Below are 27,590 nucleotides of genomic sequence, written 5' to 3'. Positions count from 1 at the left end.
ATGTCGGGCCTTTCTGGTTCGCCTCCTGCCGCTCTCCTCGAGGCGGCGGTCTGTCGGCGACGCATGCGCAGTGGGCGGCGCGGCTGCGGTTGGCGCGCAGGCGCAGTGGCGAGACGAGCGTCGGAGTGACGGTTGGCGGCAGCGCGCGAGGCGTCGACGGATCGCAGCCCGGTCGGCCCTGCCCAGCTCCTCGCGAGGCGTTTCTCCGCGGTGCGCACTCTCCGGTCGGCGTGGCCACCCTGTTCCCGCGCGCGCCCCTGCCGCTCCTTCGGCCGCGGATGCAGCGCCGCGAGGACCTCGCCGGCGCCCGCCTGGGCCGGGCCGCGGCTGCGCCCGCCGCCCCGGGCCGCCTGCAGTCGCCTCAGGCCGCGGCCTCGCCGCGCAGGTCGCCCCGGGGCAGCGCGGGGGGCGCGCGCGGGGTGCAGCCGCCGCCGCTGCTGCCGCCCTCGGCCGCGCCGCCCGCCCACGCCGCCGCGCCCACGCCGCTGCTGCCGCCCGCCAAGGCCGAGCCCGAGAACAAGTACCTGCCCGAGCTGCTCGCCGAGAAGGACAGCCTCGACCCCTCCTTCACGCACGCCACGCAGCTGCTGCAGGCCGGTGGGTGCCTCGCGGGGGAGGGGCTCTTCAGGGACCCCCCACTCGCCCCTGTCTCCTGCCCCAGTCACGCGGGGGCTTGCCTGGGGGTGGGGCTCTTCAGGGACCCCCAGGAAGTAGCAGCCCCCCACTCACGCCCTGCCTCCTACCCCAGTTACGTGGGGGGGCTTGCCTTGGGGTGGGGAAGGGGCTCTTCAGGGACCCCCAGGCAGCAGCAGCAGGCCCCCCACTCACCCCCTCTTCTACCCCACTTATGCCCCATCACCCACTTTTTGAATTGGGAGGGTGTGATTGTGTGTTGCGTAACAGCCCAACCTTAACTGTATACTCAGAAGTAAGTCCCACTGAGTTCAGTGAGGCTGACTCCCAGGAAAGCAAGCCTAGGGTTGCAGCCTCAATCCCAACCTTCCAAAGAAACATTTTCCAGAGCAGCCAGCACAAGCCACATCATGCACATGGGAGGTTCTGTCCAGAGCTCTAGACCACATTTCATGCATGTTGGATCTCGCTAGTTTGATCTGCCAGGGAGATCCAACTTGCATGGGATGTGGTCTGGAACAGTATTTCTCAGCCAGGGCTACGGGTACCACCAGTGGTACTTGAGGTGGTGTCTCATGGTACTCCTATTGCTGTTTGTGGTGTTCCATTCCTTGTCTCGCTGTCCAGCAGCAGGGGTCCGGGGGGGGGGGGGGGCCATGAGTACCAGCAGACTCCATGAACCACTGGTGGTACCTGGTGGTGACTGAGAAGCTAGACCTCTGCTGCCTAGCAGTGAGATCAAGAACACGTTACAAGAAACAGCTGTAGGAGATTTGGTTTATCCAGCAGAGCTTCAAAGCATGCTTTTCTACGCTCAAAAAAGCCCTCTCATCCACCCTGAGCCTCTTACTGGTTTCTAAGTGTCACATCTGGCTCCCAACCCAGTGTTCAGTTGAGTGGGCCAGAGGCTTTCAGGGGACAAGAGCCTGGCTGTGGTCCGGATAGAGGCTTGCTTCGGGCTGCATCTGGCCCCCGGGCCAGGGTTTGGAGACCCCTGCTGTAGACCATGTTCCATGCAAATGGATCTCCCTAGTTTGATCTGCAAAGGAGATCAAACTTGTATGGAATGTAAGTTTGATCTAGATTGTAAGTTTGATCTAGATTGTTTCTCAGCTAGAAATGTTTTCTCAGTCTAGAATGTAAGTTTGATCTAGATTGTTTCTCAGCTAGTACTTAAACTACCAGTCTGCAGGTTTGGTCTGTGTCATTTAATCCTTGATGGATCAAGCACTTCATCTCTTGACTCTTCATTGAAGTCATAAGCATGTATGTGTTTGATACTTGCACATGAAACTTACCTTGTTTTCACCCATCACAGTCTCAGATGTTCTCTTGGGTGCCTTGTTAAAAGCAATGTCTGAATATAGTCCTCAGGTTTTTTGTGATATGAGCTTCTGAGAGCTAAAATGTACTTTATCAGAGATAGATGTAGAGGATGAATCTGCCCTTGCTGTAAGTTGTGTTCTTTTAAGGGGGATCATAAAGTTCATTCCCACTATATGATAACAAATGTGTTCCCCATCTAGTGCCCTTTTCATTTATACAGTCAGGATGATAAAAGATTGGTTTCTTTTACCATTTCCAGTAATTCCACTTCTGTTGCTGGTAGCCCGCAAACATTTGCATGTCATTGTGGCATGTTGATGGTCTGGAGGTGAAGTTTACAGGCCTCCCTTCCCTGGTCACAACCAAGCAAATGGCCATTTGCAAGCCATATTCAAGCCTTGACATGCACACTCATGGGTATTGTGGTCTTGTGAGAGTGTGCATGTGCATTGTGGATGTGTCAATATTCAATTCTGTGGGTAAGACCAACCTTGCTTTTTATTCTTGTAGATGGCTCTAAAAAGATTTTTCTCTCCATGTGGAGGTGGAAGAGTACTTCAGAGTGAACTAGGGAGGAAGGAGATTGAGGCTGAGAGCACAGAGCTTCTATGTTTTTTAACAGTGATATAGAAAAGAATTTTGGCAAGTTTTTCCCCCTGGGCTTTATGGTATGACTGAGAACCGCTACTGAGTTTGGTGCAGGACAAGGACAGTTCCAGAAGGACCCCTCCTGGGAGGATACCATCTCTTTATTCTAGGATGATCTATGCTTGGAAATCCATGCCTGCTGCAATTGGAAACAACTTTTGTTCTGATATCTTTGTAAACTGCCTTCAAGACCTAAATTGGGGATTTCCAAACTGTGGTCTCCTGACCACACCTGGCTAACCAACATGTATTGAAGGGTCTGCTGAGTCTAGTTGCATTATGATTAAGTGTGTCCCCATCCCCCTTGCTCACCCACCTGCCACCATGTATCTTTTTCCTCTTTTGGAGTGAAGTGAGTACTGGGTGGGTGATCTCACAGAGGGAGAGACACTGAGCAGCCGTGCAGCTGCAAATATTTTTCTCATGTTGAGAAAATTCTTGCTTCAGTACAAAATGTATATATTATTTTCTGTAAATGACTGGCTCCAGGCTGCCATAAGACCAGGGTCAATGTAGCTCTGCCTTAAATGGTGAAAAGCAGACTAGAATCCCGACTAGACCTGCTGAAAATCTCTTGGCTTCTCCCCCCCCCCCCATTACTATTGTAGGAAACTTGTCCTGTTTCTACATGGTCTCCCTAATGTCTGTGCACTATAACCTCCTTCAAACTACTGCAGAGGTGGTAAAATTGAAGTTATGCAGGCTCAGGAATGGAGAGGATGCTGCTCCAGGTATTCTGTAGATAGTGTGTATGTAAATAAATGCATTCTTGACTGATGGATTGGGTGGTGAGTAGGACATGCCAATTCACTTGGAAGTCAAAGGGGCAGATGCTTCCAGAATAAACCAAGTTGTCTTATTAGCCTTGTGTGGAATTGTTAACTTCATTTAATTCTTCAAATGTGTAACTAAGGCTGCAATTTTATACACACTTTCTGGGAGTAGTCCCCATTGAACACAGTGGAATTTACTTCTGAGTATACATGCGTAGGATTGTACTGCAGGTCACTGGTAGCTATAGAGTCATTCCTTTCCTGATTTTCTTTGTTTTTGTGGAGGGTGAGAAGGCTGCTGTGTGGCATTGGTTCTCTTTTTTAATGGGCAGGGGAGGGGTGTTCATATATCTGTTTTCTGCCGAGCAAGTTCTGTAGTACCCGTGGGGCTGGTGTGTCTGTTCTGATGAAGAGTAGTGGCACTTTTTCCTTTCAGTCTGTAAATAAGCATTTTTGCACCTCCTGACCGACTCAATGGTCAGACTTAAAGGTGGACATAAAAACCAGGTCCTGAAATCGTTCGTGTTGTGCTAAATTCTCTATTTTTATTCTTTGTTTTGCTTAATTATTATTATTTTAAGAGAGGAGATCTCAAAGCAGGGTTTTCTGTGTATCTCTTCTCCTGCAGAGAGAGAGGCTGGTTTTGTGATGTCCCTTTTCTTGTTTATTGCTATGCATACTTGCATTAGTCCTTGTTTCAAGCTTCCACTGGAACGAAAGAGTGGAAATGGCAGTCTTTGTCTCGCTAGCACCCTCCTTCCCCCTCTTGACAGTGTCTAATCATCTGCTGGTCATATCGCTACAATGCAGCTGCTGTGTTTTCAGGCTCTTGCTGTATCAAGTGAATCCAACTGCCTGGAAATAACTAGTCAGAATTCAGAACAAAGAGGAAAGAAAGCCAGGGGTTTGACTGGTCTTCGAGGAGGGAAGAAATCTTGCTGTAAGAACAAGTCAGCCTAGCAGAAACTGTGAAGTTAAGCACCCAGTTCTTTGCTTTTTGTAACCACTTAGGAGGTGCTTTGATTTAATCTGGTAGGTGGCAGGCCTATTTCTATTCTTTTGTTTAGGTCTGAGAAGACTCCTCTTGTATTGCGATACAAGTACATAAATCCTATCAGTAGAAAATCTTGAGACAAGAAAGGAGCCCAACTCCTAAACAGTGAATCCAACCAACAATAAATTTCATCTGCCAAAATCTTTGTACAATAGCCAAATGGTTCCAGAGGAACCTTCCAGGTTCTACTACTGTTCCACAAAGCATATCTTAAGTATAAATGCCATGTATTAAAAATAGACTAATGGCCAAATCTGTTCTGTATTACTACAGTATTTTCCAAAATTTGTGTAGTCCATAATATTCAAACGCTAGAAGGTTTCAGCCAAGTGTTGGCTGGATTATTCAGATTGACAGGTGAAAGTAGATCCTATCACTGTCAGCTGCTTTTGGGCCTTCATCCCCCCTTGGGTGACGAGGTCATAATACAAGGACAGCCAAAGCTATGTCTGACTGTGTGAGGGTCTTGAACTGCAAACCTAACCAATCTCTGCCTACTTGGCCCAGCCTTTGCCTGTCTACCTTTCCTACCAGTAGTTCATTGCCTTTCCTGTCTCTAAGCCCCGTGTGTAATTGTGACCTGCTGCCGCTACTCTCAGTCCCGCTTTCTCCTTGTCTGCTTCTTTCCAACATGGCTCCAACACTCACAGTTTCCTCGAGTCCTGGCTTTGCAGGCCACAGTCTGCTTAGCACCCATTCTCTTAACTGGGAGCTGTTGGACTCCTCTCTCCCATTCCTCGTAGTGTGTGGCATTTCCTTCTCTATCCTGTATGAAGTTTATTGTTGAGCAGCCTCTTCTTGTCTACATGTAGTCTCCTCTGTCCATATCCTTGTTTTCCACCCACTCTTCCATCAAATTTCTTCCTCCATGCGTTATGTACTCTGCAACCTTTCTTCAGTTTCTTTGCTTCTAGGTTTCCGCTCCCTTAGCTATATTCTGGGACCTTTTCTCAGTCCTCAACCTGCCCATGTCTTCTGATTTAATCTTCACTAAATTGACAGCTTCCTCTTCCCTCAAAGAAGCTAGACTGCAATTCAGATTCCCTGAACGTATCAGCTTAGCCAATGTATTGATATAAGTGCAATGCTAGTTAAACGTCGCTATCTAATGCCTCATCTAACAATTAAGTTTTCATTTTAGTTTTGATTTGTTTAGCCACATTGATCTCTGATCTGAAATATGACCTTGTTGTATTACAAAAAATATATGTATATCTCTAAAATTCTCCAATGGTGCCTCTTAGAATTTGTTCAGTCTAGCGCAAAGCTTTTAATTCTTCCATTAGCCTTGCCCTCTGGCATTCTTCTCTCCAGTGGCTGTGAGAATGCCTTTTCAGAGTCTTCTTTTTCAAGCCATGTAAGTGAAGCATAACCTTGCTAATTCATGCACAGAAAATGGTGTTCTGTCCCCATTTAGCAGAGAACTGGGGATGTGAGTAGGAGTAGAAATGCAATATTGATTATTCTGTTATTTCTGCTAAGCAACCTACTTGCATGGTACACTGTGGTTTTTTTTTTAAAAACATCAAATAGTAAAATCTGCTTGACTCTGACAAATGTATCTCCCATATTTAGGGAAAATGGAGAGTTTTGTAATACATTAAGATTAAGAACCTTATTTCAGCAAATGCTTCATGGACTGGAGTCCGCTTTATCAGATGCATGAAGTTTTGTCTTGGCGGGCAGGTGTGTGTGATTTTTATGTGTGCATAAAAATAGAGAAAGAAGAAAAATAATAAAAGGCAGGGTCACAGGGCTCTGGAGATGGAGGAGGTACAGTCTGCGACCTTTGCGTAAAGTTTAGCAGTGAATCGCAAGAGTAGTAATAGTAGACTTTCCCCTGTGGCTGCCATTTTGGACATTTTCCTCAGGGGGCCATTTCCTTTGGGTCTACTGTTCTCATAACAGCTAGAGCCAGCCTGGGCTTCTTGTGGACTGTTGCTACATCTTCCCCACAGTCTCTTCTACTGTTTGGAACTGTCTTGAAGAGATAGGAAGTGGGTGTTTGGGTTTTTCTTAGGAGAGAAATGCTCCTCAATCAGTACATAAAGGTTGCTCCTGACTCACAAGCAAATGTATTTGGAAATATGTTATTAATGTGTAAAAGTAAAGTGATTAATGGTTGATTCAAACCTGTCAAGTTTTGTGCATGGAAACCTCTTCCACTGGGCATAGCAAGAAGCTTGCTTCAATTGTTTGAAGTGCCCATTGATTGCGATTTCAGGCACCAGTGCAGTTTTGAGTCCCCTTGTTAGTTTTGTTTAATATATTTTTGGCAGTGTCAGCAGGGCCACCTAGGACAGTTTCTCCATGCAGCTGCTGCTTGATCATTGTCAGCACAAGCAAGGCCAGAGGGGTTACCTCTTCCCCAGACAGGGGAAGGCAGCAGAAAAGAGTGAGCAGCTCCACATTCTCCTGGGTTTCTTTTTGAGTTGCCAGTGTGAACAGGAACAAAAGGCATTTCCTTCTGTCTGTAAGTTTGTCAATGCCTGCATGAATATGTGTGTGACAGGGAGTAAGATTGTGTGTGGTTATGCCAAAATCACTGATTGCCCCTTCCATAGGCAGCCTGATTAATTTGTCATTCTTTCTGGATGTTCTGAGGTTGGCACACTACAGCAAGATGGGTCACCCCTTAAAACAGAATCTATTTTTTTCTTTGTGTGTTAACTCAGAACAATTGCAATTTCTCAGAAAGACCATCTTTTTTTTCTCAAATGTGTAGCTCTTAACAGAAGAAATTGGTTTTGATTCTTGAGTAATTTTCTTGGCAGTGCTTAACAGCCTGTACTTTAGAACCTTTAGTCTGTGTGTAAAAAAGAAAATTGGGAAAATTTTAGCATATTTCAGTGACTTCTGTGAAAATCCATTTCATTTTTAAAGAGAGCTTGAATTCAGGATTGGGAGGGATGTTGATATCTAAGGGGAGGATGGAACACCTGCAGATTGACTTATGTATCTTAGCTGTGTTCAAAGTTCAAGTTTCACCTAGTTTGGGGCACTCAGCCTGCTATTTTTGCGTTTGTATTTGTTTTGGTTTTTTAGACACACGTCTCCTTGTTGCTCAGTTACTGACACTTGGGGGCTCTTTATACATCCACAGAAACATGCTTCAGCTGGAGCTTTCTCAGCTAAAAACAGAATACAATGCTAACATGTTGCAATCTTGATATTTCATCCAGCTCTTCATAGGGGAGGCCTCAGAAAAGAGCTCAGCCATGTTCCTTGCAAATCAAGAGCCCAGCAGTTAGTTAGCGCCCACTCCCTGGAAGTTTCCTTGTAGTATTCAATACAGCAGGCAGGTGACCCTCAAATTGTGGGTTCTAGTGCTAGGTCTTTACAGTTGGTTCAGAAACTATTGGGCTTCTGGTCAAAACTATTGTAAAGCATAACTGTTAGGAATAGGATTGTATTAACTTGCAGTCTGGCAGGTTATAAAGATACCAAGTTCTAGAAATTTGAATGCTTCAAGGGATATGTTTTGAAGTAGTTGCAAGATGGCTGTTACAATGATAACGTTACATAGGATGATGTAAAAGTCTGTGGTTTTTTTCCTCTAGGCCACAAATAGTCATGTAGGCATGTGTGTGCATATAACTCCTGTGGGCCTATTGGCAAGTTTTGTTGTAAAAGTTGATGAGATGGGGCTCACTTTTCTTGGGTTCTGGCCTTAAGTCCAGGCACAATGCAGGAAGGTATCTGGAAAGTCTGCCCCAGGCGTCATCCAGTTGCCGCTGGTGAGTGGAGTATGTACATTTCGTGCAGAATGAATGCGTTTTAAAGTTGTCTGTGTCAACAGAGGAGGGAACTCTTTATAATGTTGCTCTTTTTGACTCCACAGTTTTGAGTACTCGGGAAATGGGACCAAAAACTGAGTTCTGTAACAATGGAGCGTATGGGGCATTTCTGATTATTAAGTTCCCTTTTTGGGTGTGTATCATACGATTATGGATTTGTTGTGTGATTTTACTTATGTATTGTCATGATGTGTATGCCAGCAAAGGTCTTATCATCATCAAGTACTGACTCAACCAAAGTATGTTTTGTCTTGTTTAGAAATTGACAAAATTCAGAAGGGTGAATCGAAGAAGGATGAGGAAGAGACGTATCTGGACTTGTTTTCCCATAAGAACATGAAGCTGAAGGAACGGGTTCTCATTCCAGTCAAGCAGTACCCCAAGGTGAAGCCCAGCAAATAGCTAGCAAGTCTTGTCAGTGGAGGCTGGTCTCAAGTTACTCAAGTGGCTGCTCTCACCCCGTTCTGGCTTGCCTTGTGTTAATGCATTTATTACTGTTGTGAAATTTCTACTGAAGCGTTTTGGCAGTATCTCCTTGGTTCTAATGTGTCTCAGAATAGGCTTATGAGAAACATTGGCCCTGCTCAGATGCAACACTAAACCAAGGTTTAGTGCTGCATGAATGAACCTGTGGAATTTCCCTTTTTTCACTTCTGCTTCTTGAAAGAGGAGAGTGAAAGCTTCTAGGTTCTTTTAAAGATGAATTGCAGCTCCCCATTGCATACATAATAGGGACTATGGTTTAAAGCAGGGATCTCCAGACCCTGGCCCAGGGACCAGATGCGGCCCGCAACGAACCTCTGTCCGGCCCGCGGCCAGCCTCTTGTCCCCTGAAAGCCTCTGGCCCACTCAACCGAACATGACCAGAGCTGTGCTCTGATTGCATCTGGAGAGTGTTTTGAGGGCCAGAGAGGCTTAGTGAATGAGCCCACTCATTTATTCATTCATCTAAGTTCCATCTCTAATTTATTTCTTTAAATTTCATCTTTAAATTTTTTCCGGCCCTCAGCACTGCACCAGATATTCTATGAGGCCCTCTGGCCAAAATGTTTGGAGACCCCTGGTTTAAAGTAAAAACAAGCCAAGATATCAGATTGTGGTTTGACATTCTATCTTGGTCTAATTGCAGTTCGTTACCAAGGTGCAGCTCACCCAAGTCCATACACTATGTGGAACTCTGGTTTTTGTTGAAGGGAATTTAGGAGCTTTCCTTCCTCTCCTCCTATGCTTGAGCATGCATCTTACTTGGGCTCATTTGCATAGTGTCGAACTGTGATTACACATTGTATCTGAACTGAATCATTGAATGCTGAGAGCTTTCATTCCTGACCCAGACTTTCTTCTTTCATTTATATCTAAATTGAGACAAGATTCCCTATGGCAGCTGTTCCCAAACGATGCATTGCAACGCCCTTGGGCATTGTGAAGCACTTGCTAGGGTGTCACAGGTCATCCACTGCCCTGGCAGGGAGACTGTTCTGCTCTGCTCCAAACAGCAGTTGTAGGCTTGGTGTGTCAGGAAGAGCACAGTGCGTGAAAGTTGTGCACTGGAGAAAGCTTTACCACCTGCCTTGGCCCTCTTAGCTCTGTTTCAAGCTGTATTTTAGGGCCTCTGGGTTGATATGATCTGGTGTTGATATAATAGCTGGTCACTTTCAGGAACCTCACACTGCTTATGCAGTGTGTGTGGGAGTCAGGTGTCCTAACAGTTTGGGATTTGTTTCCTTATGGTATTATAGTGGCATTATTAAAAGGCTTGTGAACCTGTCTGTACCAGCATCCTGACATTAAGCCATAATGTTTTTTTCTAGAAGTCTAAGCAGCTTTAAATTGCTGCCCCTTATCAGAAATAAGACTGCATCATATTTTTCATAATAACTTATTTTACAGGTTTTGGAATTATTAAAAAATGTTTTCTCCCTCATAGTTTAATTTTGTTGGGAAGATATTGGGACCCCAAGGCAACACCATCAAGCGGCTGCAGGAAGAAACCGGAGCGAAGATCTCTGTTCTTGGAAAGGGGTCAATGAGAGACAAAGCCAAGGTATGGACACCAGCCTTGAGAAATACCTGCTCTGACACGTTGGAACACGAGATCATTAAATACATACATTTCCCACCTTTCTTCCAAACCACAGTAATCCAAAGTGACTGAAAAAAGACCCAAACATAAGCACAAGATGCTTTAAAAAGCAGTGATTTGCAAAGGACTGGGTGGTGTGCAGGAATGATGGAAAATGTCTACGCCCCACCTCTCCAGTGCTATTTTTGATGTTAGCATTGCATGAGATGTACATCTAGTTTAATACAATGACACTTTATAAAAACTCATAGCATGTGAAAGGAAAGCATCGGTTAATGGTTTAGTAGACCTGCAGATTTAAAAAATGTAAAATCTCCAGATGTGTTTACTCTGCCATAAACCAGAGTATGAGCAGGCAGTTTATATACAGCAATTAGTTGCTTCCTAATACAGGTCCAACCTTGTCATACACTGATTTTTTATACATGGTTTTGACTCAGCAGGAATGGCCACTGCAAATGGATCCCTGGAGAAGGGAAATAATGCATCCCTTTAAAATCAGTTTAAAAAACTGAACAGTCCTTTAACAATAGCCTCCTTAATGAGGGGGGGGGCAACTGGCTGACAATCCATCAATCCTCCTCTCTCCAGGCGACCCCTCCCTTCCCCCTGAGCAAGTGAGAGAAAGGTGATCACTTTGCATTGGTGAAGGGAGGGGCTGAGTGAAGCTCCTTTCTAAGCTCTTGGAGGACAACTGATTGTTGGATTGTCTTCTTAATGACTTACCTTACATCACAAAGGTCGGCAAGGCTGTTTTTAAATCACCAGAGCAAAGAAACTTTGTTTTTTAAATTGATTTGCTATAGTGCGTTTTTTTTGCCATCCACCGAATCCACGCCTCAACCTGTACAGCAAAATGTCAAGGGTATGCTGTATCTGGGCTCTGTACATAAAGCCACAAATCTCTAAAGTTTCAGAGAGGCTTATTTCAGAGTTGAGTTCTTGCTTTCTTCACCTCCCTGTGTGTGTAAGGAGGCCATTCTTGCAGAATGCGGAGTTTTATTGCAGTTAATGGAGATTACTATTAAGTCTCTAAATTATAAGCAAGTCTAAATTGTAAGCAAGTCTGCATTGATGTTGGTCTGCATTTTTCTTCTGGTTTCAGACCGCAGAAGGAAGTAGCTCTCTTGTTTCTCAGATATCTTTGACACATCACATGCCAAATTGCTTTTGGATTAGAATGGAAGCACAAAACTAAAGAGCTGCTTGGGGAAAGCTATTATAGGGCAGGGCGTAGGTTATGTCTGTCTGAGGTTTCTGCCCAACTGTCCAGTCTAATACATGTGTTTGGTCTGACTGGTACACGTCATCCTTGTCTGACAATAGATGAACAGCTGCTGTTGAAGTCTTTGGACACAAACGTTGGCATGAGCTTCTTGTGTATGTTCTAGATGGGTGGTTTCCGTTTTTTCTTTTTTCTGAAGAGAAAAATGTCTAGGCAGTTAATAACAAACCAAAGAATATAATACTTATGGCTTGTGCAACAAATACTACTGCAATTTCATGGGCTTTTTTACAAAGAGGCTTAAAATTCACCTGGGTCAAAAAATAGTGAGAGCCATTCATAACCTACTTTAAAATGTTCATGTGTTGAAAGGTACTGAGTTGCAACAACCACCTCTGAAAACTAATAAAAACTGGTGGCCATTAGTCTCAAGATCATTTAAACACATACTCGAGTGCTTAAATTTATCCCCTACCCAAAGAGTCCTTTCTCGGCTTTTCTAGCCTTGTCACATTGCTGCTTAACTCTGAACAGAATCCTTTCACAAACATGTTTGTCCAAGATTAGCACCGTGACACACTTTAAGGATATTCAGAGCTGTATGTACAGTGCATTGAACAGGGCTGGGTGAATCGAGTTCACAGTCCCTACTCAGGCCACAGTCCCTGCTCAGGCCACTAGTTCCCTGCTCAGGCCACAGTCCCTGCTAGGCCACTAGCTCAGGCCACTAGCTCCCTTGGAGTTTCTCTTATGAAGCTCCTTGTGGTCTGAAAAACAATATCAAAATGACTCCCTTCATAGTTCGCACTTAAAATATGCTTGATATTCTGCATACCATTCTCTTTCCCAACAGCTTTGGGTTTTGTTGTCAACAACCTAAATTCAGATCCCTTACCAGCCCAGCTGCCCTGGAGAAATCACTGACACAACTTGGGTTCCCTGCCTGCATAAGAGATGAAACCCAATCTTCATCTTGTTTGAAGTTTGGTTTCTTTTAACTCATGTAACTTGCTGAAAATCTTGTCACTGCTTAATGGGTAAAAACTCTGAAAGGTTGCCAGGTGCTGCTGGCATCCATTTTCAAACCTGGCAAATGGGCTGACATTCTCTGAGCAGCAAGTTAAAACTGTTCATGAATCAGGGGTTGTATATCCTAGGTTGTATCCAATAGTGGATTGCATCCAAAGGGCTCCTTTGGCAAGAAAAATCTCCTTCTGCAGGAGGAAGGAAACCCCTAGGCTACAACCCAGCGTTTTTGTTTTTAAACTTCTACTCATCTCCTGCGATGTGTGTTTCAGGAGGAGGAACTGCGCAAAGGAGGTGATCCAAAGTACGCGCACTTAAATATGGACCTACATGTCTTCATTGAAGTTTTTGGACCACCCTGCGAGGCTTATGCTCTCATGGCCCATGCCATGGAAGAGGTCAAGAAGTTCCTTGTGCCGGTAGGCAACTAGCTTTTCCAGGTGTTCGGAGTGAAGACAGCTTCAGGTTGTGCAAATGTGGCTCTCTGAAGCAGGGCAGTCTGTGGCAAAGTGTCTTCCTCAGAATTGGCATGATCAGGAAGACGTTGGAGATGGTCCTGGAATTGTCACTGTATAGGCGGACCCCCGTGTCCACTGGGGTTCCATTCCAGAGGGCCCTGTAGATACGAAAACCACTGATACGATGCCTGTACGTATAGCACTTCCCCTGCACCCGTTACGTTACCTTTCTTTTATTGTAAAAGCACTTGCAGCACAAGTGTTTCTTGCTTAAACATTCTTGCTGAAGAGCCAAGGGTGCAGGCAACTAACCTGCATGCTACAGAGAGACTAACAGGAAGCAGAAACTCCTGCTTCCTGTTAGTTGCCCTCTAGCATGCAGGCTTGTTGCCTGCAACTTCGGCTCTTTCAGTTAAACAAGACTGTTAAACTAGAATCACCTGAGCTGCAAGCACTTGTATACAAAGGTAATATAATGGGGGGATGCTTTGTGGATACTGGGGCTTTCCTGAACTTCTGGTTGCGAACTAACTATTAGGGGTTTGAGTGGATTTGAACTGCTTGTGCAGGTTCATAGCCTTTTCCCAGGAATTCTTTCCACCAGTAAAATCCTGGACCAATTTCATTAGCTGGCCTCATGGGATTCTTGGTCAAGTTGGCTGTTTTAACTGCAGCCCGCCATGTGTGCAACATTTTATATTCATAAAACACAACAGATCACACCTGTTAATGATTTTTGTTAGCTGGTGCTGAGTGAACAGTGTCTCGCTCCAGATCTTAATTGGGACAACCCAATTATGCAGTTTTTCTGCTGAAAAAGTAGCTTAAGAGCAACTTAGAAATGTTGAAGACCTATTTAGAAAGAAGTAAATTTTAGATGTACCAATGCCCCTGTTTTGTTTCCCGCCATTTAATGAGGTAGATTTTGAGAGATTGCAAAATTCACTTAATCTCTCAAAGAATATTAAATCAGTGAGAAATGGATTTTGCAAGACACATCAGAATTTAGATGACCTGCAGTTCAATACTGTGTATGTTTACCCAGAAGGAAGTCCCCGTTTGTTCAATGGTATGTACTCCAAAGTACACCTACATAGTATTCCAACCTCAACTGAACAAAGTGCTACTCATTCTTAAGAAATCAGGAAAAAAGATTTTAAGATTTGACATGCGCTTTAACTTACCTGATGGAAAGATGTGAAAAGATTGGAGCTCAAGAGAGACACCATCAAGCAAGTAAATGTGTTTGAAAGAACACCTGCATCTGTGGTTGCAACAAAACATTGTTTTGATTGAAAGTGTTTAGTGTTGTGCATGGCCTGGGACATAATTCTCTCTGTGTTTGCTCAGGATATGATGGACGACATCTGCCAGGAGCAGTTCTTGGAGCTATCCTATCTCAACGGGGTGCCGGAACCAGCACGTGGCCGAGGGATTCCTGTGCGAGGCAGGGGTGCTGTGCCTCCTCCTCCACCTGTTCCTAGGTAACAAACAGCAAACTTGCTCGCAATGAGCTCCTGCTGGAGGCTGTTTGTTGTGCTTTTGACCATTATCATTGTGCCTCTGGCACTGTGGGAAGGTGGAGAAACTATATGGATTTCATGGATGTTTCAATTTTTTTTTTAGTGTGTGGAGTGGGGCAGCCTTGCTGAAAAGGTGAGAGGCAGTAGAAAAGCGCTCAATGATTCCCTGTAGGTGATGGGTTTTGAATCTTGCTTTATTCTTATACAGGCAGGTCACACCTTGTTCATTATGTGACTGGCTATCCAGTGTATTGGGAGGGGGTGGATTGGGAATTACATATCAGGGTGCTGCTTGAATAATTGTTTGGTTCTTTGGAGACCGGCTTTAATTATGCCTGTCCCATCATCTTTTGGCCTTGGCAAGATATTCAGCACCATGCAAGTACAGATTCTGACCTTCTAAATTTGGCATTTCAGTTAGTTTCTAGCCTTCATTGTTTCAGTGAGAAACTCAGGTATGGGCTACATGCTTTCAGAGTCTCTCTGGTCATGGGTTCAAGTGGCCAAGACTTGGGGAGAGATGTAGTTTTAAGTGTAAGCTTAAGACAAGATGACTGCCTTTGGCTCTTCCATCTCTACTTTTCCTCTGATTTACCTGGGCATAAGTTGCTTCTGCATAAAATTTCTAATCTACTTCTCCTATTGGACATCTGTTCATTACTTCATGCCTTTCCTTTATTTCGCTTTCCACTTGATATCCCTAGTCCAGCAGTTCCCAAATGTCCGTGGTCACAGCTTCTTTCTTTCATGGCAGCCTTCCTGGCTCTTCTGGGTGCCGCCATCTTGGATCCTGCAAGATCCAAGATGGTGGTCCTAGGAGATCCTGAAAGAAGACAGCGAGGGGCATCCCATGTCACCCAGTGAGTTTGCTACAGCACCCTTAGGCACATGGCACACAGTTTGGGAACCACTATCGTAGTCCTTTATACATGGAGGAAAATATTCAAATGTTTTGAAACTTTTAATTGGAAGCAGTGGTTTAGGGTCTTTACTGGGACACTGCTCTGATCATAGACTCTAGGCTTTGTATTTTGTCATAGAATGACCATGCATGCAGAAATGGCTTCTCTTCTCTCTCCTTCCCCCTCCCCCAGTGATTTACAAAAAAGGAACAAAAGGCTCTTATTTTGCATATACCAGTTTTGTGGTATAGGCTGTTTTTTGCTCTAGTAATTGATACTTCAGCTTGGCTTCTCTTTGTATAATGTGATTCTGGTGGATTCTTAGCCTTTGCTGCTTATCCCGTCCAGGTTTTCTCCTTGAGCCTTTTTGGCTCTTCTCCAGTGCATCCTGGATTTAATGTTGTCCTCTGTCTGCTGCTCGGCCCTTGCAACTTTAACTTCACTGTAGGCAGTAGCCTTCTGAACAAACATAGTGAACAAACAGTAAACTTAGTGACTGTTCAGAGCTTCATTGGACACATACTATATATGCTTGATCACATTTACCTGCCCTTTTTGTAGGGGACGTGGTGTGGGACCTCCTCCACCTCCACGTGGAGCCCTTGTACGAGGTGCCCCAGTGAGGGGTGCCATCGCAAGAGGAGCAGCTGTAGCTCGTGGTGTTCCCCCTCTTCCAGCTGTGAGAGGAGCCCCTACTCCTAGAGCTCGTGCAGCTGGCATTCAGAGAATACCTCTTCCTCCCCCTCCGGCACCAGAAGCCTATGAAGACTATGTAAGTAATGTTTAAAAGTCTGCACTCTTGAAAGGTTGAGGGCTGATATTTTTTGTATGAAAACTGCACTTACCCAAGCTTGTCTGGGTGATGCATGCAACATTAGGAGAATTGAAAGGATCACATTTGTGTGCAGAATCCAAAGGAAAGCCAGAGTTTTCCTGCCTTTGCTTTGATGCTAGGTCAGAACAATGAGCATTTTGCACTCAGAACCTTTGGTTCTGTCTTCTATAAAAAGTAATGACCCTTGAGAATGAATTAAGCTTGCTTATCATTTAGCAAGTGGTACCAAGCAGAGGCAGAATGTGACTGGCAGTCAGTATCTTGGCTTCCCTTCCACAGTTCGAGATAATCACTGCAACTTACCTGTTGGATACAAATGTTCCCACAGCTCAGGGCCTTGACAAAGAGCTGCATGGCTAGTTTGGGAAAACTTGATTTTTTGAGGAATGGATCTAGCAAGCTTGTGCTTGGTTAACAGAAGGACCAAGTGGGTACAACATAAGACTACAGCTCTAAAAGCCTCTTAGTCCATTATAGGAGCTGCAAACTTGTGTTTGCAAGGAGTGTGTGTTTGACAGAGCTGTGTGAGAAAATACAGGGCCACTTCCCACTTTGAAACACAAAATGGAAATGGTGGAATTAGAAGTGCAGGAAAACAAATATAAATAATCTTTCCGTGTACCGGAAGTGTGCCTATAGGATGCATGTTGATTGCATTCACACATTGCATTGGCCAAATGCAGGCATAGTGAGCTCAGTTTGCCAAGCCTGTGCGCTCCCTAGTCGTCGTTGTCGTGTCCCATCCCGTCCCGTCCCGTCCCCCGCACACCTAGCAAAATTGAAAGTATTCTGGTTTGTAAGGAGTGCTTGACCTATACATGTTTGATTCAGAGGTCATGGAAAACCAGGGGGAGCGGGGAGTCTGTGAGCTTGATGCCCATTCCCTGTTAAACAAATTATGGCTTCTTATTCTTGAACTTGGGTAGTTACATCTCATTTGGCCATTGTGTAGTCTTGGGGAAAGGGGGAAAAGTCATTTGAAACATTCCAATGGGCTTCTTTTTAGACAGCACTTCAGGAGAGAGCCAGAATTTTGTCTTCATGACCTGTTCATTCAGTTTGCGACTTGCTTTACTGTTATCCTCTTAGAGTAGCTGACTTCCTCCGTACCTTTTTTGTCTGTTTCAGGGCTATGATGATGCTTATGCAGAGCAAAGTTACGAAGGATACGAAGGCTACTACAGTCAGGGTCAACAGTAAGTGCTCCCCTTCGATCTCTGTTTCCATTATGTTGCTTTATTCCATGTTAGCTGACATCCTCCATCATGATCTGTTGCTGAGAGGTGCAGAGCATCCTTCTTCTTGGGCTGCATAGGCTCCGCAAAAGGCAACAGTGGCATCTCACATTCCATAGGTTAGGCCTAATTAAAAGCCCCAGCAGAAGGCCCTGTCCTGTAAAGGCGGGCAGCCTGCAGGTTCCGTCAGCACACTAGGCCTCTGCATCCTCTGCTCCCCTTCCCACTGGCAGCATCTCTGACACTGACACTGCCACTTTTGGTGACTGGCAACTGTGCCTGGAGGGCTGCTTTCCTTTATGACATGGCACCGAAGAGTGTGGCATCCAGGCTCGGGCTCCCTAGTCACTGGGGAAAGGGGTTGCATGGGACATATCCGAAGCTAGCCTATTCATGGATTAGTGGGGCACATGTGCCCACTGCGGCTACTTCTCACCCCACTCCCTGGGTTTGAAAAGGAAGAAGAGAATGGAGTAGGGGAAGAGGGTGGCTAGCATATCTGAAACTCCAGCCCAACATTCTAATCCGTCCCTGTTCCCTTCTTCTTTCCAAATTCGTGGGAAGAGCAGTGCAACCAGCAGCTAGCCTACCACCAGTCAAGGTGGGTGGCAGTTGGTTCTGGGAGTTCTTGAGCCAGCCCCAGGCTTGTCAGCCCCTCAGGTGGTGGGGCAAAGGGTAGCTGCCACCCTAGAGAATAGTGGAGTAGATGTTTGGAAAAGATGCTCCACAACCATCTTGGATAATGGTGCCTCCTCTTGATCCTGCAGGGAAACAGAATATTATGACTATGGACATGGTGAAACCCAAGAATCGTATGAGGCATATGGTACGTCTGCATACCTGGCTGCTATGGTGGGGCAGTCTGTAATCCTCTTGGAAACGTTAGACTTGTGTCCTGATGTATTTACGTTCAGTGATTTCTTGTCTTTCATGCTAGAGTAAAAGGCTTATAGTGGTCTAAAGGTTTTGTAGGGAAACTACATTTTGTCTGATGAAATATTTGTCTTTACTGGTGAACAGCTGTACTTAAACAGATCTCTTGCCTTCAGTAGATCTTGTCTGATACTTTCAGGGGTGATCTTAAGAATATTGTGCAGAAGACTGCTATAGGTGGTCTTCACTAGAGAGCCCAAGTGCTAGTGTGCAGTTCAACCTAAATTTATCAATAGGCAGATTTCTGGACCGAAGAAAGCAGAATTTGGTTATCTATCTAATACAAAGTAGGCACATCTTGCACTAGTCACGGGAAAGGGCAAGAAGCTATGGGTGTTGTTTGAAACTGCTCTACCCTGCGTCTGCCTGGCGCCACTATCACAATTGACTTTTACAGGTCTAAATTCCCAACCAAGTGTGTGTTCACACTGTACCTAATTCTAAAAGCAGGGTATCGTTGACTTGTTTTTGTTATGCGAAAGCCAAGTTTCTCCGCTTGTTTAGTTCTGTGCCTGATACTCTGTTCCCTGTTGGCATTAGGCAGCCATGATTTTGAAAAAGCTAAGTATTTCCAGTATGAAATGGGCAGTTGGCTTGCATGGGAATTGTCAGCTGAATATGAATAGACAGAGGGCACCAGGTTGTTGTTGGAGGCTCCCTGTCATAATTAGTCCAGCTCCTGCCACCCGGAGAGCAGTAGCCTTCAACCTTCTTTGTGCCATGACCCCAGTGAATAAATAACTGAAGTATGAGATGGGGACCCACTGCCAGTCCTGTCCCTCTCCTGGGATCTGATCTGCCTCCATCGCTGCCTACCCCCTGCCCGCCCCATTTCTCTCTACCTCTTGTGTCTTCGCAACAACCCTGTGAGGTAGCAGTCTAAGCAGGGCTGACAGGCAGGGCAAGACAGTAAGATTATATCAAGAACTCAGTTTTGATAAGGCAGTACCATTATTTTAGTGGATCCATCTCTCTCTTGCATAGGCTTTGAAAGGTTACCGTGACCCCCAAGTGACGCTTTGCGACCCCATTGAGGTCCCAACCGACAGGCTGAAGAACACTGCCCTAGAGGTCTCATTCTTCCCTGGACTGTGATCCTGGAGACTAAACCTTTAGTGCTTTAGGCCACCTTAAAGTTCTCTTTGTGTAGCTCCTCTTGGTTTTTCAGTGCCATTTTAGAATCACGGTGGCATCCCTGGTTTTGTCGGTGGAGTTAGGGTTAATTAGTTCAGTCATCACCATTTTCTTTTGGTGGCTCCTTTTCCTGCAGACAAAATTTTGTGGGCTACTGTAGGGAAGCTGTAGAGTGCTGTTTGTAGCACAAGTTATTTGCCTGTGTCAGCTCAGCAACTTCATTTGGCTGAAATTGGTTTCTCACAGGGAACCAGGCATGACAAAATGAAAGTGCAGCTCTTTGGGGCTTTACTTAGTTAAGAGGAGGAAAGCAGATCCAGTTTTTTTTTTGTTTTTGGAAACAACTTTGTGTGTTCTAATTCTTGGTTTTCTTCAAATTGTTACTGCTTCTCTGTGTATTGAGTGCTGTTAGTGGAGGGAAGCACTCGCTTCCTCTTCTGAGTGCTGTCTAAGTAGCACTCCATGTGCCATGGTTTCTCTGGGCATCAGAAAAACACATGGAAGCTGGCAGCTAAATTCCAGTGTGGAAGCTCCCGGCTTGTTGAAGAGAAGCTTCTTTGAAAAGAAATCCAACAGCACTCCTGCATCCCAACGTGGAGGAGAGTATGCAACAGTTTCTGGGCAATTCTGTGTTCGAATTTACACCACCTTCATCAACTCTGGTCTGCTTTTCAGACTCTTGAAGACTGGCATGGTTCTTCTGCATTCTCGCCAGGGCTGCGTAGCACTGCAGACGTGCCCCCAGCACCCAAAATACACCACCTGGTAGTGTTCTGAAAACCTTGCTGTGGGCTCTTTTCAGGGATCCTTGCTTAGAATGGGACTTCTTCCTTTTCTGGTGTATGAAAATGCTATTTTCTGTTCCTGCAGGTCAAGATGATTGGAATGGAACCAGGCCCTCCCTCAAGGCCCCCCCGGCTAGGCCAGTGAAGGGGGCATACAGAGAGCACCCATACGGACGCTATTAAAGCATTCATGAGGGGGAAATATCACTTTTGAGCAAACAGTTGTTTCTGATTCTTGTATCTCCCAGGATTCCTGTTGCTTTATCCACACCAGACAAGTAATTGTCTCCCTGATTTTTCTCTGGCTCCCTTTTTCTCCTACCTCCATCCTCCCCAAACCACTGACCCTGCATTCTGGCTTCTGTATGTAGTATTTTAAAATAAGTTAGATTTAGATGACCGAATTCAATTTTAAGTGTGTAGATTGCTTTTCTTTCTCTGTTTAGATATATAAACTCAACTGTACCTTTAAAAAGAAAATGAGTTAAAATGTCAGTTTCCAAAGTGACCTGCTTGCTTAACAGTTTATGGAGCTAAAGTTTGTTCATCTTTAAGTTTCTTCTTTTGGTTTTGTTTTTTAGGCAACCCATAAAAGTGGTAGTTGCAGAATCCCAAAGTAGGCTACATTTCAAAATTCAGGGTTCATTTTTTATTACTTAAAATCATAATGTAACGGTACTGACTGCCGCAGTTTAAAAGTAAGCTCAGATGTCAAAACTTTGCCCTTAAAACCAGATGGCTTGGTTAATCTTCAGTTTTAAATGTTAATAGAAAGGATCCTCCTGAAAAAAATTAAACAGTAATTTTTTTTCCTTTGATTACTTTAACTTAAAAAAAATTAGGTTTCTCATATTGATTCTTCTTCCCAGGTGGTTTTGAAATCTAGCCCCAGTATTGAGATGCTAATGGAGGAGGTGTTTCTTTTTCTCCCCAGCAAAAGTTGTTCTTAGCTTAATTCTGCACGAAGAACTTTTAGGAGAAGTGGACATCTAGCTGCTCTGTAATTTTTATATTGCTCTAATTGCCCAGTGTTTTGATATTAGGAAGTATTAAATGAACAGTAGCTGTGCATTGTGTCTTTTTTCTTTTTCTTTAAGGAAGAGCTGAATATTTCATAATACAGCTCAGGCTTAAAAACTTGCAAAATTGTCAAGCTTTTAGCCATTCCAATGAACATGTTGAAGTGTATCTCGGCACTAGCATTATGTTAAAAAGGGACATTGCAGCTGAAAAAAAACAAGAAGAAAGCTTCATTTTGTACATAGATTTGTACACTGTCCTCCCATTTTGTTCTTGGAAGATTAAATGCTACTACATGTGTAAGCCTGCCTAAATAGGTAGCTAAAACTTGTCAAGATGTCTGCAGCAGTTTGTCAATAAAGTTTAGTCCTTTTTTAATCAAAGTAAATGTGATGAATTGTCATTTCTTTAACTTTGGTCAATCAGTAAAATAGATTTTCCTCTATCAACAAATTATAAATTAATGCTAAAGTATATGGTCTGTATTTTTTAAAAGAAGATACTTAAAATCCAAAGACATTTTTAAAAATGTTTGTTCTGAAACTTTAAAACTTCTACCAGGCTGAGCAAGCTTAATTTTAAACCAAAATTGTTTTTCATCCCCTACTAGTTGAGCTGTGGTGTCAGAAACCAGGCTTCCAATAATAGCAACTTCTGTGTTCTCTTGAATGTTAACAGTGGAGATACCTGCCAGTTTTTGATCTCGAGTCTGTGGGGAGCGATTTCTGCACCAGCCCCTCTGAATTGGAGTTAAGGAAGAACACAGCAGAGTCTGTGTATAAGCATTCTTCATTTCAGAGAGGCTTGTGCAAGCAACGTTCCCAGGAGAATTGCGCCTTCTGTACAGAGGCTGAAATGGTGGAAGCCAAGAGTAGGAAATGCCAGAAGTCTTTTCTACTAGAAGCAAAAGGAAGCTGCTTCTTCCTTTTTTTTAGATCACTGCAGGTCTCCCTCTCCTCAAATGATTGCCATACCAAACCAGTCCTTGGATTTCAAGCCCCGTACAAAACACAAAGTGGTGGTTTACGTAAGGTACAGACAGATTGTTCACAATAGGCCCATCGGAAAAGGCGCATAATACAGCTTTGCAAACAGCCCACCTGCCCGTGCATCCCCATGTTAGCCATTTCTTACCACAAAAGAAAAGACAGGCTTCCCTCCCTGGTTGCCTGAAGGAGATTTGCGCTCGCCATAGGCAACTAGGCTGAGTGGCTCTTTCCAATAATAGCAGGCAGACTGCTGTGCAGAGACGGTGGCTTGTTTGTATTCTCCCTCCCTCCTTGGCAAAACTTAAAAATTGGATATTCCCTGGGGAAGAACTGCTTGGGGGTGGAAAAAAATTCACTGTTCTTGTCAAACTGCTCATAGCAGTGTATGATTGAAAGAGACTTACTTTTAAAAGCCAAAAAAAGAGTTGTATTTGTAGATTGTTATTTTAAAATTGTAAATAACTGAATTTTCCGCAACGGTTTGGAGTCAGCTTTCAGGGCTTAATGTCTTGCTTGATGAAAAGATCGCCCAAAACCCCCCCTTTTAAAGGAAAATTATCGCAGGAGAATTCAGGAGGTCTTAAAGCTAACATGCACCGAAAAACTCGAAAGGTAACCTAAATGTCTGATTTTAATAGCACATTTATTTTACATAAACTGTGACAGCAACTTGCATAAACTTTTTTATTACTGAAGAAGTTCTTCACATGTTAATTTTAATGTAAAATTATGTTAAAAATAGAGATGGTTTTAAAATAGATACTTAAAATACATCCACTGCTTCTGCATAAATTAGCGATAATGTATTTAATACTTGTGCCCTTTGTCGATGTGATGGACTGTAAGCTTGGGCAGAAAAACAAAAAGAATCAAACCTTAAATATCAAAAATGGATGTAGCTAGTCCTGTGTGTCTGCCAACAAAATATCAGTTATTAACGTAAACGCTGGCCCTTATCGACCCCATATTGCTGTTCACTAAAATGTTCAGTACTTAGCCATTAAGTTGCATGTTTCCTTTCCTAGCCTGTTTAAATTGCATGCAAGAATGCCGTTACATTTGTTTTCCATTTGTGTGTTTTACTGAGGAGTCTTACGTTCTTTTTCTCTGCTTGCAGGAGGTGGCACTGCCATTTATCGAGTTGAAAAATGGCTTTTGCTGAGGACAAGTTGGGTATGCTATTCAGCTGTTTCTAGAACCACCAGAACCACCTGTTACTCCCACAGGTGGTGTTCGCACAGATAAGTCACTGCAGTTCAGCAAACCCTTACCTGTTGTTGGATTTTTGTACTGTTCCGATTCCAAGAGCCATTAAGTGAAGAGGAAGACTTTATTTCTGCTTTGAGGGTGGAAAGCTATGCATGCCACTGCCACCATGGCCACTGCTTCCACTGCCCACGCATTTTCAAGCTTGTCCTTGTAGTCATAAGGTCTAGAAACTTGCATTTAAAACCGAAATGACATTGTGGAAAGCTTAATTATGTGCCCCAAACATACTACATGCTCCTGTGGAATAGACTCTGCACTCCTCTTCCTGAACTGTTGGTTCCTGTAAACATTAAGCAAGTAGGACTCATAAGAACAGCCCCACTGGATCAGACCATAGGCCCATGTAGTCCAGCTTCCTGTATCTCACAGCGGCCCACCAAATGCCCCAGGGAGCACACGAGATAACAAGAGACCTCATCCTGGTGCCCTCCCTTGCATCTGACATAGCCCATTTCTAAAATCAGGAGGTTGCACATACACATCATGGCTTGTAACCCGTAATGGATTTTTCCTCCAGAAACATGTCCAATCCCCTTTTAAAGGCATCCAGGCCAGATGCCATCACCACATCCTGCAGCAAGGAGTTCCACAGACCAACCACACGCTGAGTAAAAAAATATTTTCTTTTGTCTGTTCTAACTCTCCCAACACTCAATTTTAGTGGATGTCCCCTGGTTCTGGTGTTATGTGAGAGTGTAAAGAGCATGACCCAATGTGCATGACTTTACACTTACTGACATTGAAATGCATCTGCCATTTTGCTGCCCATTCTGCCAGTTTGGAGAGATCCTTCTGGCGCTCCTCACAATCACTTCTGGTCTTCACCACTCGGAAAAGTTTGGTGTCGTCTGCAAACTTAGCTACCTCACTGCTCAACCCTGTCTCCAGGTCATTTATGAAGAGGTTGAAAAGCACTGGCCCCAGGACAGATCCTTGGGACACACCACTTTTTACCTGTCTCCTTTGTGAAAAATGCCCATTGACACCCACTCTCCGTTTCCTGGTCTTCAACCAGGTCTCAATCCAGGAGAGGACCTGCCCTCTAATTCCCTGACTGTGGAGTTTTTTCAGTAACCTTTGGTGAGGGACTGTGTCGAACGCCTTCTGAAAGTCCAGATATATAATGTCCACGGGTTCTCCCACATCCACATGCCTGTTGACCTTTTCAAAGAATTCTGTAAGGTTCATGAGGCAAGACTTACCCTTACAGAAGCCATGCTGACTCCCTCAGCAAGACCTGTTCGTCTATGTGTTCGACTCCTTTTAACTTTTAGCAGAGTCAGCTGTCTACATTTTTAGGACTCTCTAGCTTTCTTTCTTCCTTAGAACTTGAGAATTAAGAGTAGATTGTTTGACAGAATGTCAACAAATTATGGTGCCTGAACAGAAACTAGAGACAATCGCCTAAATATACAGCTTTCCGACAGCATGGAAACCAGAATGCTGAGGAATCACCAGCTGTCATTTGATTCCAGTCAAATGACTGCATCTTTTACTTCCAAGGTCATAAAATCAGATTTCAGAACTCAGATTTTCCACCTTAACTTAGGTGATCTTATAAAAATAAGCCCTTTTTTCTGCCACAATATTCCCCCTCTGACACGGAACTGATAACATGAACTTGAGAGCTGGGGCTACTAATTTACAAGACAGGCCTATAAAATTTTGTCCTCGCTGTTGTGAAGGTTGGTAGTTCAGCTACCTTGGAGGGTTCTTAGAATGCTGAAAAATCCATGCCGATTGGCTCGGAAACTAATTAGATGCAAGAGAAACTTGGTTTGTGCTCTCATAAAAAGGAGTGAGGAACAAATGCAATTGAAACAAACACAAATTGAGAACTGAAACACATGTTCTCACATATCTCTGATGTACAATAACCCATGCAAGTTCAAGATAAACATTTTCTAGATCTAGAAGCCTCACTGTTTCATACTGACAGTTTCCTTGACCTCACAGACCCTATCAAGGATCAAAATCATCTTTGGAACTCTGCAAGGGAAAATGTGACCATCTTGAATTTCTGGTGAGCACATTTTCCTCAAATTTTTGGGAGGCTTCCCCTGACCCTGCTCATTCTCCACACCTTGCAAGGTCTGAAAACTGCTTTCAGGTTGTCGTTCCCATAACAGAATCCTGTGTTGCCCCAATTATATGGGTGAACCCAATAGTGCAGTGGTTCTCATATATTTAGCATTAGGACCTACTTTTTAGAATGAGAATCTGTCAGGACCCACCGGAAGTGATGTCATGACCCAAAGTGACATCATCAAGCAGGAACATTTTTAACAATCCTAGGTGGCAATCCTACCCACACTTACCCAGGAGTAAGACCCATTGACTGTCATTGTTAAAAGCATATATATAGTAGCCTATTAAAAGTATAGGTCTGTAACATTTCCCCAAACGCAATCACATACCATAGTAGCATCAGGTCCGGTATACTAAAAATAAAATTTTGAAATGGAGACCCACCTGAAATTGGCCCATGACCCACAGTTTGAGAAACATTGCAATAGTGCATTAACCATTGACTAATGGAAGCGCTCCCTCTAATGGTAGATGAAAACATTTTGTGTCTGTCTAGTCTTTAAGATGCACCAAGGTGGTTAGTGGTTCTTGGTGTAGAGCTTGTTTATCTTGTCTCTGTTCTGCTTCCTGGTGGAACTTAAGAGTTCTGTGGCAAGGCGTGCCAGGGCTGAGAAAGATGGGTCTGGCCTTGAGGAATTAATCTGAGAAGGGCATTTCCTGCATGCGTACCAGCATTCCTTCAGTGTTCATTTTATGCATGGGTTGATGACTGTTCTGGGCCGTCTGCCATGTTTTTTACACCCTTTTGACTGCCACATGGAAGGAGGCTCATAAGACTTCAAGATAAATGCAGTGGCTGCATTGCCCTTTTTGAGGCCACAATCCAACAAAGCCTATTGGACCAAGGACATCCACGTTCGAATCCCTACTCAGCCATGTAGCTCACTGGGTGATCTTGGGCCAATCACTGTCATAGCCTAGCCTCCCTCCTAACATAGTAGTTGTAATGCTAAAAGAAGATATGTACTCTGAGTATCTTGGAGAAAGAACCAGATTAAAATGGGCTGGATGAACGGGTAGGTTTGCGTGCATGTAAAAGCAAGCAACCCAGGGATTTTTTTTTACACTGCTGAGGAGGCAAGCTGCTGTCCAGATGGACCTTAAAAGTGATTGCCCCTTCTGCAAGGGGTGAAAAAATGTCAGACCCCTGGCTCTTCAGCATTGTTCTCTTTTCATCACGGTCTTGGAGAACACTTGACACCTTCATCCCAGGGCCACAGTTTAAGAACCACTGGTGGATTAACTTGCGATATAACTGCTGGCCAAACTCTATGTTTCAATAATGTTCTCCTCTTTTTTTTTCCCCCAGTAGGTGGAGTCTTCAAGTCTGAGAAAATGAGCTGGAGGCAACTTATTATGAGGCATAGTCTTACCAAGAAGTGACTTTTAGAGAATTCTGTGTCTCTTTGAATTATATATGAATTTGAGTAATCAAAAGTTTCCTTTTTAACTAGACTTGCGCTTTGAGTGTGGTGCCCTCTCGGTGCAGCCTATGTTTAAAAAAAATTGGCATATTCCTAAAACTAGACATACAAGCAGATCAGTGTTTAGGCTGCAGGAGTACCACATTTTCTGGCAGTTTCAGACAGTGGAATCTGCTGCAGGCAAATCAACACACTTGTGTTGTATAACGGGTTCAAAAGCACATGAAACAATTAAAGTGTGTATCTTGCCCTAAGAAGTTAACTCCACTTCTCCCTTTAAAAGTAGCATCACACTGGTTTTCTGGAAGTCTCTTACTTTTGTTGCTGCTTTTGGGCCTGTTCATTGCTAGAACAGGAAGAAACAGATTTCTTTAGTGTGTTGTGGGTACTGTGTTTTTAATAAAGGAATTCCATTTTTTTAAAATGGTGA

The 27,590-nt window shown here is 44.1% G+C and overlaps 1 protein-coding gene across 4 annotated transcripts; it reads left to right on the top strand.

Moving 5' to 3' along the window:
• Nucleotides 1-80: 80 nt before the first annotated feature.
• On the top strand, nucleotides 81-27,590 carry KHDRBS1 (KH RNA binding domain containing, signal transduction associated 1). 4 transcript variants are annotated; one of them, XR_010794929.1, is made up of 10 exons: nucleotides 81-597; nucleotides 8,491-8,615; nucleotides 10,159-10,275; nucleotides 12,838-12,984; nucleotides 14,374-14,507; nucleotides 16,010-16,220; nucleotides 17,412-17,479; nucleotides 18,286-18,344; nucleotides 20,456-22,991; nucleotides 23,497-27,590. XR_010794929.1 is itself a non-coding variant. In XM_066638327.1 (9 exons), exons 1-9 carry the CDS (start codon nucleotides 279-281, stop codon nucleotides 20,551-20,553), a joined length of 1,278 nt encoding a protein of 425 aa, XP_066494424.1. In that variant the 5' UTR covers nucleotides 81-278; the 3' UTR covers nucleotides 20,554-27,590. The 4 variants fall into 4 exon arrangements, 1 of the variants encoding a protein (XP_066494424.1); XR_010794928.1 differs by having other exon boundaries at nucleotides 20,456-23,552; nucleotides 27,046-27,590; XR_010794930.1 differs by having other exon boundaries at nucleotides 20,456-25,671; nucleotides 27,046-27,590.

Source organism: Tiliqua scincoides, chromosome 10, assembly GCF_035046505.1.
Source record: "Tiliqua scincoides isolate rTilSci1 chromosome 10, rTilSci1.hap2, whole genome shotgun sequence".
Classification (NCBI taxonomy): Eukaryota; Metazoa; Chordata; class Lepidosauria; order Squamata; family Scincidae; genus Tiliqua; species Tiliqua scincoides.
This window is presented reverse-complemented; position numbering and strand designations above follow the sequence as displayed.

Bases quoted from the DNA above. Each gene is read 5' to 3' on its own strand.
- KHDRBS1 (XM_066638327.1), top strand. From the start codon at position 279: ATGCAGCGCCGCGAGGACCTCGCCGGCGCCCGCCTGGGCCGGGCCGCG. The intron at 14,508-16,009 runs GTAACAAACAGC...CCCTTTTTGTAG, and splicing joins CCTCCTCCACCTGTTCCTAG to GGGACGTGGTGTGGGACCTC. The intron at 17,480-18,285 runs GTAAGTGCTCCC...TTGATCCTGCAG, and splicing joins TACTACAGTCAGGGTCAACA to GGAAACAGAATATTATGACT.